Source organism: Etheostoma cragini, chromosome 16 (genome assembly GCF_013103735.1).
Source record: "Etheostoma cragini isolate CJK2018 chromosome 16, CSU_Ecrag_1.0, whole genome shotgun sequence".
In the NCBI taxonomy this organism is placed as follows: Eukaryota; Metazoa; Chordata; class Actinopteri; order Perciformes; family Percidae; genus Etheostoma; species Etheostoma cragini.
This window is the reverse complement of record NC_048422.1, coordinates 5292590-5305729: the sequence shown is the minus strand read 5'-3', so window position 1 is coordinate 5305729 and position 13140 is coordinate 5292590. Positions and strand designations below refer to the sequence as shown.

Sequence of the window (13140 nt, the reverse complement as noted above, 5' to 3'; positions counted from 1 at the left end):
ATCAGCTGAAGAGTCCTTATGGACTTTTCCAAGCAGCCTGATAACAAAGAATTGCAGTAATCCAACCTAGAAGTAACATCTTGCATGTACTAGTTTTTCTGCATCATTTTTAGACAGGATATTCCTAATTTTTGCAATATTACGTAGGTGAAAAAAGGCGATCCTTGAAACTTGAAAGAATGATGTTTGAATTTCCATTCATGCATTATAACTGAAAACACAAGTATTACTAAATGATGGTCATCATTATATGTAAATGATGTAATCTTACCAGTAAGCTTCATTGCTGTTATGCCATTAGGATTGTTTGTAAAATAATTTGAAAAATTCTGTAATTTCATCCAATCACTTGATTAAGTTTGTATATCATGCATTTTAGGTTCAGCCTATTCTTGCACTTTTCTCAAGCCACAGTATCATCTGATACTAAAAACTAAAGTAACTAAAGCAACCAAAAGTTCAAGTTCAGTAGTTTTTAAATGTTTTTCTGACATATAAAACACCACCTTTTCTCAAGCTTCCTGTTAAAGATTTAACGACAAACAAAAGTAAAACAAAAATTGATTTAAAAAATAAATCCAGCAACTGACAACAGCATACAACTAACAGATAAATCAAGTCATATCAGGATTAATGCAATTAAAAGTTTATAGAAGAAATTCAAAAGACAACGCTGACTGGAGACCGGAGATAATGTGGGGTTCATTTTGGCACAAATGGAACCCCGCAACCATAGACTGTTAATAGATTTTTACAGTCTATGGTTATTATAACACGGGTCAGTAGCTTGTAACAATAGACTGTAATATTGATGAATTATTAATATTAACGGTCTATGGTTGTGACAAGTCCAATTTCTCCTTTCAGGAACTAGTTGCTATAGCACCTGTTTCACTCCAGCTAAAGTTAACGTGCTCTGTTTAGTCCTTAGTGCAAGTGTGAAGAAGCAGCACTCTGTGACCGACACTGCACATTTTAGAAATATATTTTTTTTTAGGTAAGAAAGTGTTTTTTAAAATCTCATTTATAGTTGTGATACCATTACAGCGTTGTAAATAACCTCAGCAAACCTCATTCATGTTATTGTGGTCTATGTAGATATCTTTCATGCAGGTTGTTAGTGCTAACGTTTTAGCTGTTAGCTGTAAACTAAGCTAGCTCATGGCAACAATAGTCTGTTAGATTGGTGTTTATGTTTTATCTTTAAATTCTCTCTTGGAAAAGAAAGGCGGACCGAGGGGTGCTTCTCAACCCCCCCCCCCCCACACACACACACACACACACACACACACACACAAACACACACACACAAACACACACACACACACACACACACACAAATAGTATTTTAAGAAGTAATTTAAGTGTTGACTGAAAGATGCAATATCAAGTTTTTGTCATCCGCCTATTTTCATGCCACATTTCACCCCCAGACAGTTTAACGCTATGTCATAATGTACCATTTCCTCCCAGGTCATGTTACAACTAACCTGGATATGGGGTAAATTGTAACATTTCACTCACTGTGTTCTGTTTAGGTTTCAGAGATATCAGCTACACCATTTTACACCAGATACATGCTACTAGTTTGTATTCCTTTTTGTATTCCTGGTTAAAGAGCTCCAAGATACAGACAGAGATGTTACTGTGCCCGGTCCAACCTATCATCTCGTTTTCGAGGTGGTCCCAACATCACAATCATTACATAACAACATAGTGACAGGGGGAAATAAAAGCATAATGCAAAAAAATAGAAATACAATTATAAATGGCTATGACAACGTACATAAAAAAGTCAAAGAACACTAACAATGCTAAAAATGACTTCTTAAAGTAAGAAGACATTCTTAAACATACCAAATGTTGAAATTTAGTTTATTTCAGCAGGTACATTATTCCAATCTGCTTTGAATTTCCATTCCACTCATCAAATGTGACTACTTATTTCCCAGGTTCTGATGGGCCTTCCCTACGGCTCCATTCCCAGGAAGACTGTACCTAGGGCAGAAGCGGACACCGCTCAGGACTACTCTGTCCTCATGGACTTCAATGTAAGTCTGAAATATGATGATATAAATATGCCCAAGCCTTATTGGTTTTAGCGCTAACATTTTCAAAATATTTCCACAAAGAAAATCAGTTCACATAACTTATGTAATCAGATTTTCACATCCACAAGAACGTTTATAGGTTAATCATTAGGCATTATGCATTTTGAATCTACTAGAAATCAAAGTAAATACTAATGAAAAAGTCCATCTTGCCTTCTTTTAGCTTTAAAGAAAAAGTTAGCGAATGTGAACACATCAAAAAGAAACCAGCATTACATTTTGTTAACATATAAACACCATAAAGAGATTTCAGCCCTTTGATGTGACTTTTTTATCTCTAACAGTTTTGTAGTCTGTACAATGCAGAAGAAAAAGTAGACAATTTTCCACTTTGATTGTTTACCGCTTGATTGTTTTTTAATTTTTCAACCAAGGCAGTCAGAGAATTTCTTCAGAGGTTCTTCAGTTTCTTCTTGTGTAATTAAAAACAAACTTTTTTATATATGTATTTGACCTTTTATTACCTAAAGATGTAAACCTCATTTTTGAGAGCTTATTTGCTTAATCAGCAGCTCTACCAATACTTCTACTACTACTACAGCACTACAGAAGTTAGACACTAAAAGAAGACGTTAGTGGAAAAAAACAAAGGCAAAAGTCAAGTAACGATAGCGCCTGTCCTTTTCTTAGGGCTACTGCAAATATTCCGTCCTGTTTTACGGCTATTACAACAACCAGAGGACCATTGGCTTGCTGAAGTTCCGGCTGCCTCTGTCCTACCTCATGGTGGGGATTGGCACCTTCGGCTACAGCCTGATGGTCGTGATCCGCACGTGAGTCTCGCACAGGATGGTTGCTCTCCATTCGTTCTTCCTGTCTCAGCCAGGCTGCTTCAACTACCCCTGAGGACCTTTACACTGTCGCGGGGAAATCACTAAGCTCTAGTTTTCATTTGACCATTTTAAATAATTAGATTTGGGAAACTGGAATTTTATTTTGATATGATTTAAATTTAAGTTTGAAAATGGGACAAAACATGACTTTTTTTCCCCCAAACATATTTATTTTTCTTTTGTTTGTTTTTTGGCCATATTGACAAGCACAACAAGACATGGAACAAAGATAGCCCCAACAAAGTGCAAACGCAGCACAGAGACATGCATTTACCCCCCATCTGTATAGAATAAAGGAATAACAACAATAACAGGAAGAAACAGGATTAGTAATAATGCACAGGAGTACGTCAAAATAAGTAATAAAATAATAATAAATAAAATATACTTAATAATAACAAGCATATAATAATATTAAAAATAATAAAAATAAACAGTAAACAAGTAAAGCATCAGAGGCCTGTACTACAAACCAAGATTTGGCAGTATTGAGGTACAGTAAGTACAGGTTCAACCCAGGGTTCTGTATCACAATGGTGGATCAGTTGTTACCGGGTTCAATCGCCGTGGTAACGTATGCTGAACACCTAACCTGCTCGGGAGCTGTGGTCAGACACAGTGTCCTATAACTCCCATGACTGTTTTGGGACAGTCAGACACTGTCCTGTTCACTGTCCTGTGTCTCCCAGCCTGTGACAGGCGTTGGCGGGGTCCCCGGGCCTGTACTGGCCCACACGCTACACAACTCATCTGACTGAGCGTTGGTTGAATGTCAGGTGTACTTGAAAAGCAACCAAAAAAAAATCCAGAATTTCTGATTAAAAGCACAAGTTATCTTTATTAACAATTCTATCAAACAACTTTGCAAATTAAAAAAATACTTTGATTTGACAGTGTCTGACTGGCCCAGGACAGTCATGGGAGTCACAGGACAGTGTCTGACTGTGTTTGGACACTCCTCAAGACACTACTAACAGAACAAGACAGTTTTTGCTGCCACTGCTTCTCCAGAAGTGGGCAACCTGTAGACAGCCTCAAATGCAGTGAAGCAGGGACTCCTTCTGGTGGTTACATGTGATACATGATCGGGAATATTAGGGTTGAAGTGGTGCAGCTCTGCTGGAATGAGGTACTGTCTAGTCAGCCATTTATATTGTAAGAGTTTGGAATGCATGTTAACAGATTGTGATTTAACCAGTGACAAAACATGACTTTTTAAAATTTATTTGAGGGTTAGTGATGCAAATATCCAAATTAATTCTACTCTTAATTTTAATTTTTTTGAATTTCAGTGTTCTTTTTTACAGTACTTTGGTCAGCTTAAGCTGTGTTTAAGTGTGCTCTGGTAATAAAATTTTTATTTTTTACTTACATAATAATTTCCAGGTATGTCTGCCTACTTGCCCATTACAAAGGCTGTCTCCTGTTTTTTCAGAATGGCCAAGAACGCTGATGTCGGCGGTGGGGACGGAGACGAAGGAGAGTTCACGTTTGCCTGGAAGATGTTCACCAGCTGGGATTACCTCATAGGCAACTCAGAGACCGCTGACAACAAATACGCCTCCATCACCACCAGCTTTAAGGTAACCAATGGCAACCATTTTACAAAAAACACACATACATGTGTTGTGTATTTTTCAGTACACCTGTGGATTAGGGATGGAGCCAGATGTTGAAAAGATTCTGGGCTCAGCCCAAACCTAGGGGCGCCCTCCGCTGGGGAGATTTCTTTCCCATTTATCTTTACGCACTATTTATCAAACCATTTGATAAGAGAATCCCAAAAATGAAAATGAAAAATATCTCACAACAGGAAAATGGCTAAGCAGAGGGACTAACATCATCACACATGAATACCTCATACCTAATGTATGCAACTCCAACACTCTGGGACCCCAATATGCAGAAATATTCAAATATACCATTGTAGAATAGGCAGAAATAACATATTTAAGCCACATGGTTCTTGCATCAAGACTGAATGGTGTTATCATAAAGTCTGCATGTCTGTACAGGGTTCAATGGTAAGGTTTTAGCCCTTTCAGATAAGTGAAATTTATTAAAATTGAAAATTTTAAAAAGTGAAATTCTACTTAACCTAAGTCAATTTTTACTGACCCCTTTAGACTTTTTTTTATTAGTGGTTATCAATGTTTACAATTTATAAACAAATAATGGACAGAATCACATATGAGTTAAAGTTCATACTAAAACTGGAGGCTATTATTTAAAAAAAAAATCAAATCTAATTGCAATAATTAAATTACTAGAGACAGTAGTTTCTATTAGTAATTTCTTTGATTGCATACATTTCAGGTACCCTCAATTCTACTATAGTTCTAATAGCTACACTGCAAGTAGGCAACAGTAATAAATAAAAAATAGTGTAGGTGTGATTGATGCTCAGCGTGGTCACAGATTATGCTGAAAGTTGTACTGTAAGTCCATCCGAGAATGTTGTGTGGACCAGCCAGAACCTCTTTCTCAGCGCTGTGGAGGAAGTTTGAGCAATGCAAGACTACTGCACTGCTGATGCTATTCTCTACGTACTTTCTGTTCCTGTTTTGACACCAACAGGAGTCCATCGTGGACGAGCAGGAAAACCAGAAGGATGAGAACATTCACCTGCGGAGGTTCCTCCGAGTCCTTGCTAACTTCATGATCATCTGCAGCCTGGGCGGCAGCGGATACCTTATCTACTTCGTGGTGAAGAGGTCTCAGGAGTTTGCCAACAGGACCGACCTCAGCTGGTATGAGAAGAACGAGGTAATGATGCTCAGGCGTCTCTGAATGAAGCAGTCAGATTCTGACAACGGTACTGATACTGCTGACTCCATGTTTTGGACAGTTGGAGATCATCATGTCTCTGCTGGGTCTGGTGTGTCCTCCTCTGTTTGAGACCATTGCTGAGCTGGAGGACTACCATCCTCGAATCGCCCTCAAGTGGCAGCTCGGACGCATCTTCGCCCTCTTCCTGGGGAACCTTTACACCTTCCTGTTCGCCCTATTTGATGAGGTCAACTCCAAGGTATGGCCACAGTGTTTGTGTGTGTGTGTGTGTGTGTGTCTCTGTCTTGTGTCACCCTTTACAAAGTCATTCTTTGTCTCATAGCTGGAAGAAGAGGAGTCCATTAAGAACGCCACCATCTGGGCCATGAAGGAGTACTACGCCAACTACACGCGGCTGGTCAACGACAGCAGTGCAATCCCACCCCCCATGAACCCTGCTGATGTCATCCGAGGACCCTGCTGGGAGACCGCAGTTGGCATAGTAATGAAAATAAAAACTAATTCACTTTTTATATGACACCTAAACACAAGCCACAAGTATTTCTAAATAGTTGTAATCTTTACATGATTATAAATGTCATTTTGTTAGTAATGTTATCTTATGAGGATTATTTGCAAAAACATATTGCAATTTTGTCCAGAAATTTGACCCATTTTGTATATCATGCATTTTAGGTTCATCTTGTTTTCGCACTTTTCTTGAGCCAAAGTATCATCTGATAACTTAAAGTAACTTTAAGTTTAAATAAAACGTTCTTAAAAGCCAAAAAACACCATCTATGCTGTGTAATTCTCTAGCTTCCTGTTAATGATCAAAATGTCATCACCTGAATGTTAGGAATCATTGATTTGTTGGAGTTTGTGTTTTTAGTTTGAAAATGATGTCTCCATCTTATAGTCCCTTAGAAAAAAGCTAAATTCCTTTTCTGACTTTCTGAAAACTGTCTGAGATGAAAGCTTTTGAAAACATTTCACTGTTCTGACTTTTTGTTCCTCTAGGAGTTTGTGAAGCTGACGGTGTCGGACATCCAGGTGTCCTACCTGACCATCCTGATTGGTGACTTTGCTCGGGCTGTCATCGTTCGCTTCCTCAACTACTGCTGGTGCTGGGACCTGGAGGCTGGATTTGTGAGTCTGACAGCTGAAGCATTTTAATTTCAACGGTTTACTTAGGGTGAGCAGAAAACTGCTCCATAGTAAGTAGTGAACTCCGTTTCTGTGTGCACTGTTGTCTGTACAGTATGCCAATAGTGTCCACGCAGCAGTGTTCTTTTTCACAGCACACATTTCAATTGACATTCACATTTTACATTTTAACTTGACATGAAGTTCTATTTAAGTGTCCCAGTAGGCCATGACAGTACTAGGGCCTTGAAACCGAAGCAGCTAACTAGAATTCAGCCATCTTTACTTTTATTATTTACACCTGTGCTTTTCCCACAGGTCAACATTTCAATTTGTCCAATACTTCGGTTTGGGGTGACACAGTCTACATACACAACGTTACAGTTTTCTTTTTGTCATAATTCTAAACTTTTGTGGATTTCTGAGGACTGCTCCTCAGATCTCTGCAGGGTAAATCCAGACAGCTAGCTAGACTGTTTGTCCAATCTGAGTTCTAAAGTTCCTTCCCGAGGCTATTTTGCAGCGGCACTGGGGCTCCGTCCGGCGCTAGCGCCACCCAAGACGATTGTGATTGGTTTAAAGAAATGCCAATAAACCAGAGCAAGTTTTTCTCCCATCCCAGAATGTTATGTGGACTAGCCGGACCCTCTTTCACAGCGCTGTGGAGGAAGGTCTGGCAATGTGAGACTAAGGGTGACCAGATGTCCCGAAACATTTGGGATAGTCCTAAATTATAAGTAGTTATCCCGAATTGTGTCCTGTTTGTCGAGAAAATTAGAAGAAAACTAAGTTTTAATTAGTTAAAGCCACAGAATAACACAGGTGCATGCTCTTCCCCCCGTTTTAGTTTGTGGGTGGAGTCAATCCCATCCACTTGTTTTGGTATTTCAAGTAATGTAACTTTAACTGTTTCATTGAATATGTTTAAGTAAATGTTAAGTCAATCATATGTCTGTTCACTTTCAGCCCTCATATGGAGAGTTTGACATCAGTGGTAATGTACTTGGATTGGTCTTCAATCAAGGGATGATCTGGTACTAACTTTATTTTTACACATATACTGCACTCAAAGTTTACAGTGTGTTTCTCTGTTTGGGCTTGTTAGTGTGTGTGTTAAGTTAAATTATGTCTCAGGGTGTCTCAGACCTTGGCCTATAAAAATGTATTTACTGCCCAAAACGTTCAAGGTGTGATTCTTGGTACACTTTAGTATTTAAATTTTAATGTCTTAATAGGACATGCAGATGGATAATCAACACTAACCTTTTTTAAGTTTGACATTATATCTTACAAATATGTGGATCAGGTGTAACACACACCACAGGTGTCACATAGATTTATGTTTTTTGGCGTGCAACAATGGATGAAACCATAAAATGCTGGACCCACCATACGGACAGGAGGCATAGTCAAGGTGGGATGGTAGCCTAGACGAGCCACTCATCCTCTCACCTTAAGTGAACGGAACTGTAAAGCACTTGGAAGCAGCTGAGACACCGTTTGAACTGCATCAGAGTTCGGTTGTTTGGTCCGCACAGCACCAGAGTTCAAATGGGTTTTTTGCCCCACCCCAAACAAACCGGGCTATCCCATGAAATGCTCCAGGGTTTGGTTTAAAGCAGACCAAACTGCTCAGACATTAAAGCACCCTAAATGATTTGATATTCAGAGATGGCAAAAGTATTCACTTCCCGTACTTAAGTAGAAGTACAAATACTTGTGTTAAAAAAGAAGTAGAAAAAAAGGTAAAAGTAGAAGTGCTGATTTAACTTCTTTACTCAAGTAAAAGTAACAAAGTACAGGCTTGGGAATTTACTTAAAGTATGAAAGTAAAAGTAGCTCTGCGAATGACAACCATTTTTTATGCAAAGCTACCTGGACCACACAAATGTTACTAGAGTGCACGCTGAGAAACTTGAGTGGACATGGAAAAAGGCTCTTTACATGCCATTGGCTACATATTAAATGGATGTCTGCCAATAGGCCTACAACATTCCATATATCTTGTGGTGTTTTTCCAGGATGGGTGCATTTTATGCTCCTGGGCTGGTCGGCATCAACGTGCTTCGCCTCCTCAGCTCCATGTACTACCAGTGTTGGGCTGTAATGGCCACCAACGTCCCCCACGAGAGGGTCTTCAAAGCCTCCAAGTCCAACAACTTCTACATGGGCCTGCTGCTCCTCATCCTCTTCCTCAGTCTGCTACCTGTCGTCTACACCATCATGACCCTGCCGCCTTCGTTTGACTGCGGCCCCTTCAGGTAACCGCACATTGAAGACAAACTCAGTGTTTTCCCTAGCTTTGTGGAAGACTTAGTTCTGCATATTTGGCAGGGGGTTAAGGCGTCCTTTCACAAGAAAATGTTACATATTTCAATTTCCCCTTTCTTATTGGATCTGTTTGTAGTCCTGTTGCATCTCTTTTTGGTCATTTTTCTTTGGGGTTGTGTTGGGTCTCTGTTATTTGGCGACTCTTTGTAGTCAATTTGTCCTTTTGTAGTTTTGTGTCTTTATCATTTTTCCACATCTGTGTATAAAACATTTAAAAAGCAATATCATAAATAAATAACACTCAAAAATCTTAAAAGACATAACTTGCTAAAGAAGTCCAACTACAGTCATTAAATCTAAGAAAAGTCTTTTAGTGACATTCCTTTCGGCTTAGATGTCGCCCGAAGAGGCTCGGGTGCTGCAACCAAACCATATAACTGCAGGGAAAACCCTTCATACATAAAAAATAATCAGGAAGCATAGTTAGAGAGTGTTGGAAAGGTTACTTTAGAAATGTAATTGATTACAGATTAAAGGTTACAAGCCTGTTCAAAAAGCAATAATAGTAGTAACTATTTCAGTAACTTTAATAAAGTAATGTATTATTATTTGATAACCTTTTGATTGCTTTTCTAAATTTTTAATGAAGGATCTAGAGGCAATTTAGTTGCGCTGCAAACTCAAACAGGAGAACCAATGGAAAGCATCCGAATAGCATCAGACTTTACCAAACGGCTGTGTCTGCAAATGGCAAAAAGAATTACGGACATGAGATACATGCAAAGCAATAAAATGAACATTAGTCAACATATTTCCAAACTAACTGTAATTTAATTGCATAGTTTTTCCAGTAACTGTGTTTTCATTTTGTACTTAAATTACATTTAATTGTAGTGTAGTTGCTCCCCAACACTGGTTTGTAAATGAGCATGTGCAAATACACACGCACACACACACAAATACACACACACACACACACACACACACACACACACACACACACACACACACACACACACACGTTGACCATGCTGATGTTTGCAGTGGGAAGCAGAAGATGTTTGATGTGATCATGGAGACGATCGACCTGGACCTGCCAGCCTTCCTGGGAACCATTTTCAGCTATGCAGCCAACCCCGGCCTCATCATACCAGCTGTACTGCTCATGGTGTGAGTGTAGAGGAGACACACACACACACACACACACGCATGCACATGCTAGTGTGTGATTACAAAAGCAAAGATTTATCAATTAGTTGTCAACCATTAATTTAATCGCCAACTATTTTGATAATTGATTACAGTAATCGGTTGGAGTGAGGACAAATTCTGTAATTCCAGCTTGTTAAATGTGAATATCTTCTAGTTTCTTTTCTCCTCTGAGACAGTAATCTTTGAGTTGTGGACAGAACAAGACATTTGAGGACGTCATCTTGGGCTTCGGGAAACACCGATCAACATTTTTCCCACATTTTTGTAGACCAAACAACAAATTGAGAAAATAATCAACAGATTAATTCACAATTCAAGTAAACGGTAGCTGCAGCCCTAGTACTAGAGTGTGTGTCTTTGCAGCCCCTGAAATTACAACAAGTCCTGTCATTTCCCCTTTACAGACTGGCCATCTACTATCTGAACTCTGTGTCGGAGGCCTATCAAAATTCCAACACGGAGCTAAAGAAGAAGATGCAGATGGTAAGAGAAGAATGAGGAAGTAATGCACACTGTTAAAAACCTGCTTACATAAACAAGAGTGGGTTGCAATATCATAAATAAATAACACTCAAAAAGCATAAAACATAAACAAGAGTGGGTTGCTGCAGAGAACTGCAGCAACTTTTAAAGTTAAATCACATCTGATAACAAAGAAGTGCAGCTTACTGTTCAAGCTAGCTGCAAGGGTCAAGGCATGGCGTACCTTCAAAACTATTAACCACTAAAGAGTCCCATAGCTCTCAGCTGTACTATGTGTTCAGTGCTGATTGGCAAATGCTAACATGCTAAAACGCTAAGCCAGAATGGCTCCCATAGTACACATACCTGCTGAACATTAGCATGTTGACAGTGTCAGATCAGAGTGAGCATGTTAGTTTATTTTTGACTCATTCTCATGTACATCACCTTGCTGCTTTAAATGCTAGAGCACCAATAAAAAAACTACTGAATTTTTTTAACATCAAACTTTATATTTGTGATATTCTAGATTTTTGTCGTCAATAGAAACCAACGGGCTCGGGGCTGAGACCCACAGACAGGGAAGGGACGTCAAAGTATTAAGAGACAGACACACATTGCTTGTTTCAGTCTTTTCATGGAATTTGTCAACAATAAGAAACATGTAGAAAATGGTCATCTTTTAAGCATCCTCTTGACAAATATTTAACTTAAATAACACATTTACCACAAGAGTTCTGTGGCTCCTAATTATTTTCTCTCACTGAGTGTCTATAAATACATCTATTGTTTTAACCCACTTTTTTCTGTCCACCACCTCTCTCTCTCTCTCCCTCTCTCTAGGCTCGGGATGAAGAGAAGAACCGGAGGAACAACACAGACAGCACCAACCAGGTCATGAAAGACCTGGAGGACCTGCTGCCAAACCGATCCCTCATGCCCCCTGCTCCTCCAGAGCCTGGTCAGTAAACTCCTGCACAGCTGATTGTCCTATGCAGATATATCAAAGAAATGCTACTAAATGTCTCTAGGACATACATTTTCATTTTTTTAATATGGTGTTTTGAAATTAATTCTGAGAAGTACTGTGGCTTCGTATATATTATGATCCAAGGTTTTTCAACCTAAAATATTCAATTCCATCTGGATATCAAACACTATGTTTAGCCTTCATTGAGGTATTTTTAAGGATGTGAGTTCAAAACTAGCGCATAACAGGAAATCTAGATACTCAGCTGATATATCCCGGTCCCTGTCTAAAACAGAAAAGACACCAGAGCCGGAAGCTAAGCCAACTAAGACGAAGCCCGGGTCGGCCGGTAAAGGTGTTAACCTGCAGAAAGATGTGACTTTGGCATCGCCCAACCCCAACGCTCGAGGGCCGGTGAGCCGGCCGCCCGGCCCCAGAGGACCTGGACCAATGCCCGGCGCTGGACCAGGCCGAGGCCGCGGAAGAGGGAGAGGGGGCCCCCCTCCCAGATAACGGTGTGAGGAAATCACGTTCCATCTCTGTTCGTTTCACAGCTGGAGCCAGCTTGGCATATCAGTTACAAGGACTTTCTTCATATTTCTTTCTGCTGGAGAAACACATCTTTGAAAGTTACAACTCTATGAACTGCGCTACAGGACAGTTTTGCAACATTGTTCTGTAAAAACCTTAAAGATGGGAGTCTAAAGGTTCTAACGATGGACAGACACTATGCGCTGTTATTAATATGTTAGCTGGGGCTGGGACGGTTACCTTATTACCGCAATACCGCGGTCCCGTGACACATACCGCGGGTCTGAGCTCATCACCGTCACCACTGAAAAAAGACATGCTTGCAGATGTGCACGCTTTGTCTAATCACAGGATTCATTGATTGTATTGACATAGATTGTGTCTAATGACATTATGTCTTACATGGATTAAAGATTTTCTAAAAAAAACTGTGAGTTGGGGAGCACAATGTTCCATGTTGAGGTGGACACATTACATTACAGCTGCAGTGTTCACCAATGCCCATTAGCCTAGCCGCTAGCAGAGTCAACTTCTGTTTATAGCCTTATCCAGATAAAACGGCACGGTTGAATTTCAGCCTGCATGCACCTTTCCTTAAACCGACCAGCATTGGTAGAGAGAGTTACAAGTTAGCAAACTGCTGAGTCACCCTCTCTGCTCTCTGTCTGAATTTCTTGCTTTTCAGCCGCAGTAATAAAAAAATCCATGCCGTCCCAGCCCTAATGTTAGCTTACATTTTAATTTGCTTTTTCTGTACGACCACAACATGCAACTTTAATGCTTACGATACAAAGATATATTTGATGTGGGTGCTCACACTGACCTTAAGCACGGA

The 13140-nt window shown here is 39.7% G+C and overlaps 1 protein-coding gene across 1 annotated transcript in view; it reads left to right on the top strand.

Annotated features, from left to right (window-relative positions):
• The window catches only part of tmc2a (transmembrane channel-like 2a), a 26057-nt gene extending 13770 nt beyond the window's left edge, over window positions 1-12287 (top strand). Inside the window, exons 9-21 of the mRNA XM_034896977.1 lie at window positions 1953-2051; window positions 2742-2884; window positions 4380-4527; window positions 5522-5710; window positions 5793-5972; window positions 6057-6215; window positions 6734-6862; window positions 7826-7893; window positions 8881-9120; window positions 10175-10300; window positions 10747-10825; window positions 11648-11765; window positions 12070-12287. Of these exons, the coding sequence (XP_034752868.1) occupies window positions 1953-2051; window positions 2742-2884; window positions 4380-4527; window positions 5522-5710; window positions 5793-5972; window positions 6057-6215; window positions 6734-6862; window positions 7826-7893; window positions 8881-9120; window positions 10175-10300; window positions 10747-10825; window positions 11648-11765; window positions 12070-12287 (1896 nt within the window). The remainder of the gene's footprint in view (window positions 1-1952; window positions 2052-2741; window positions 2885-4379; window positions 4528-5521; window positions 5711-5792; window positions 5973-6056; window positions 6216-6733; window positions 6863-7825; window positions 7894-8880; window positions 9121-10174; window positions 10301-10746; window positions 10826-11647; window positions 11766-12069) is intronic.
• Window positions 12288-13140: the final 853 nt, after the last annotated feature.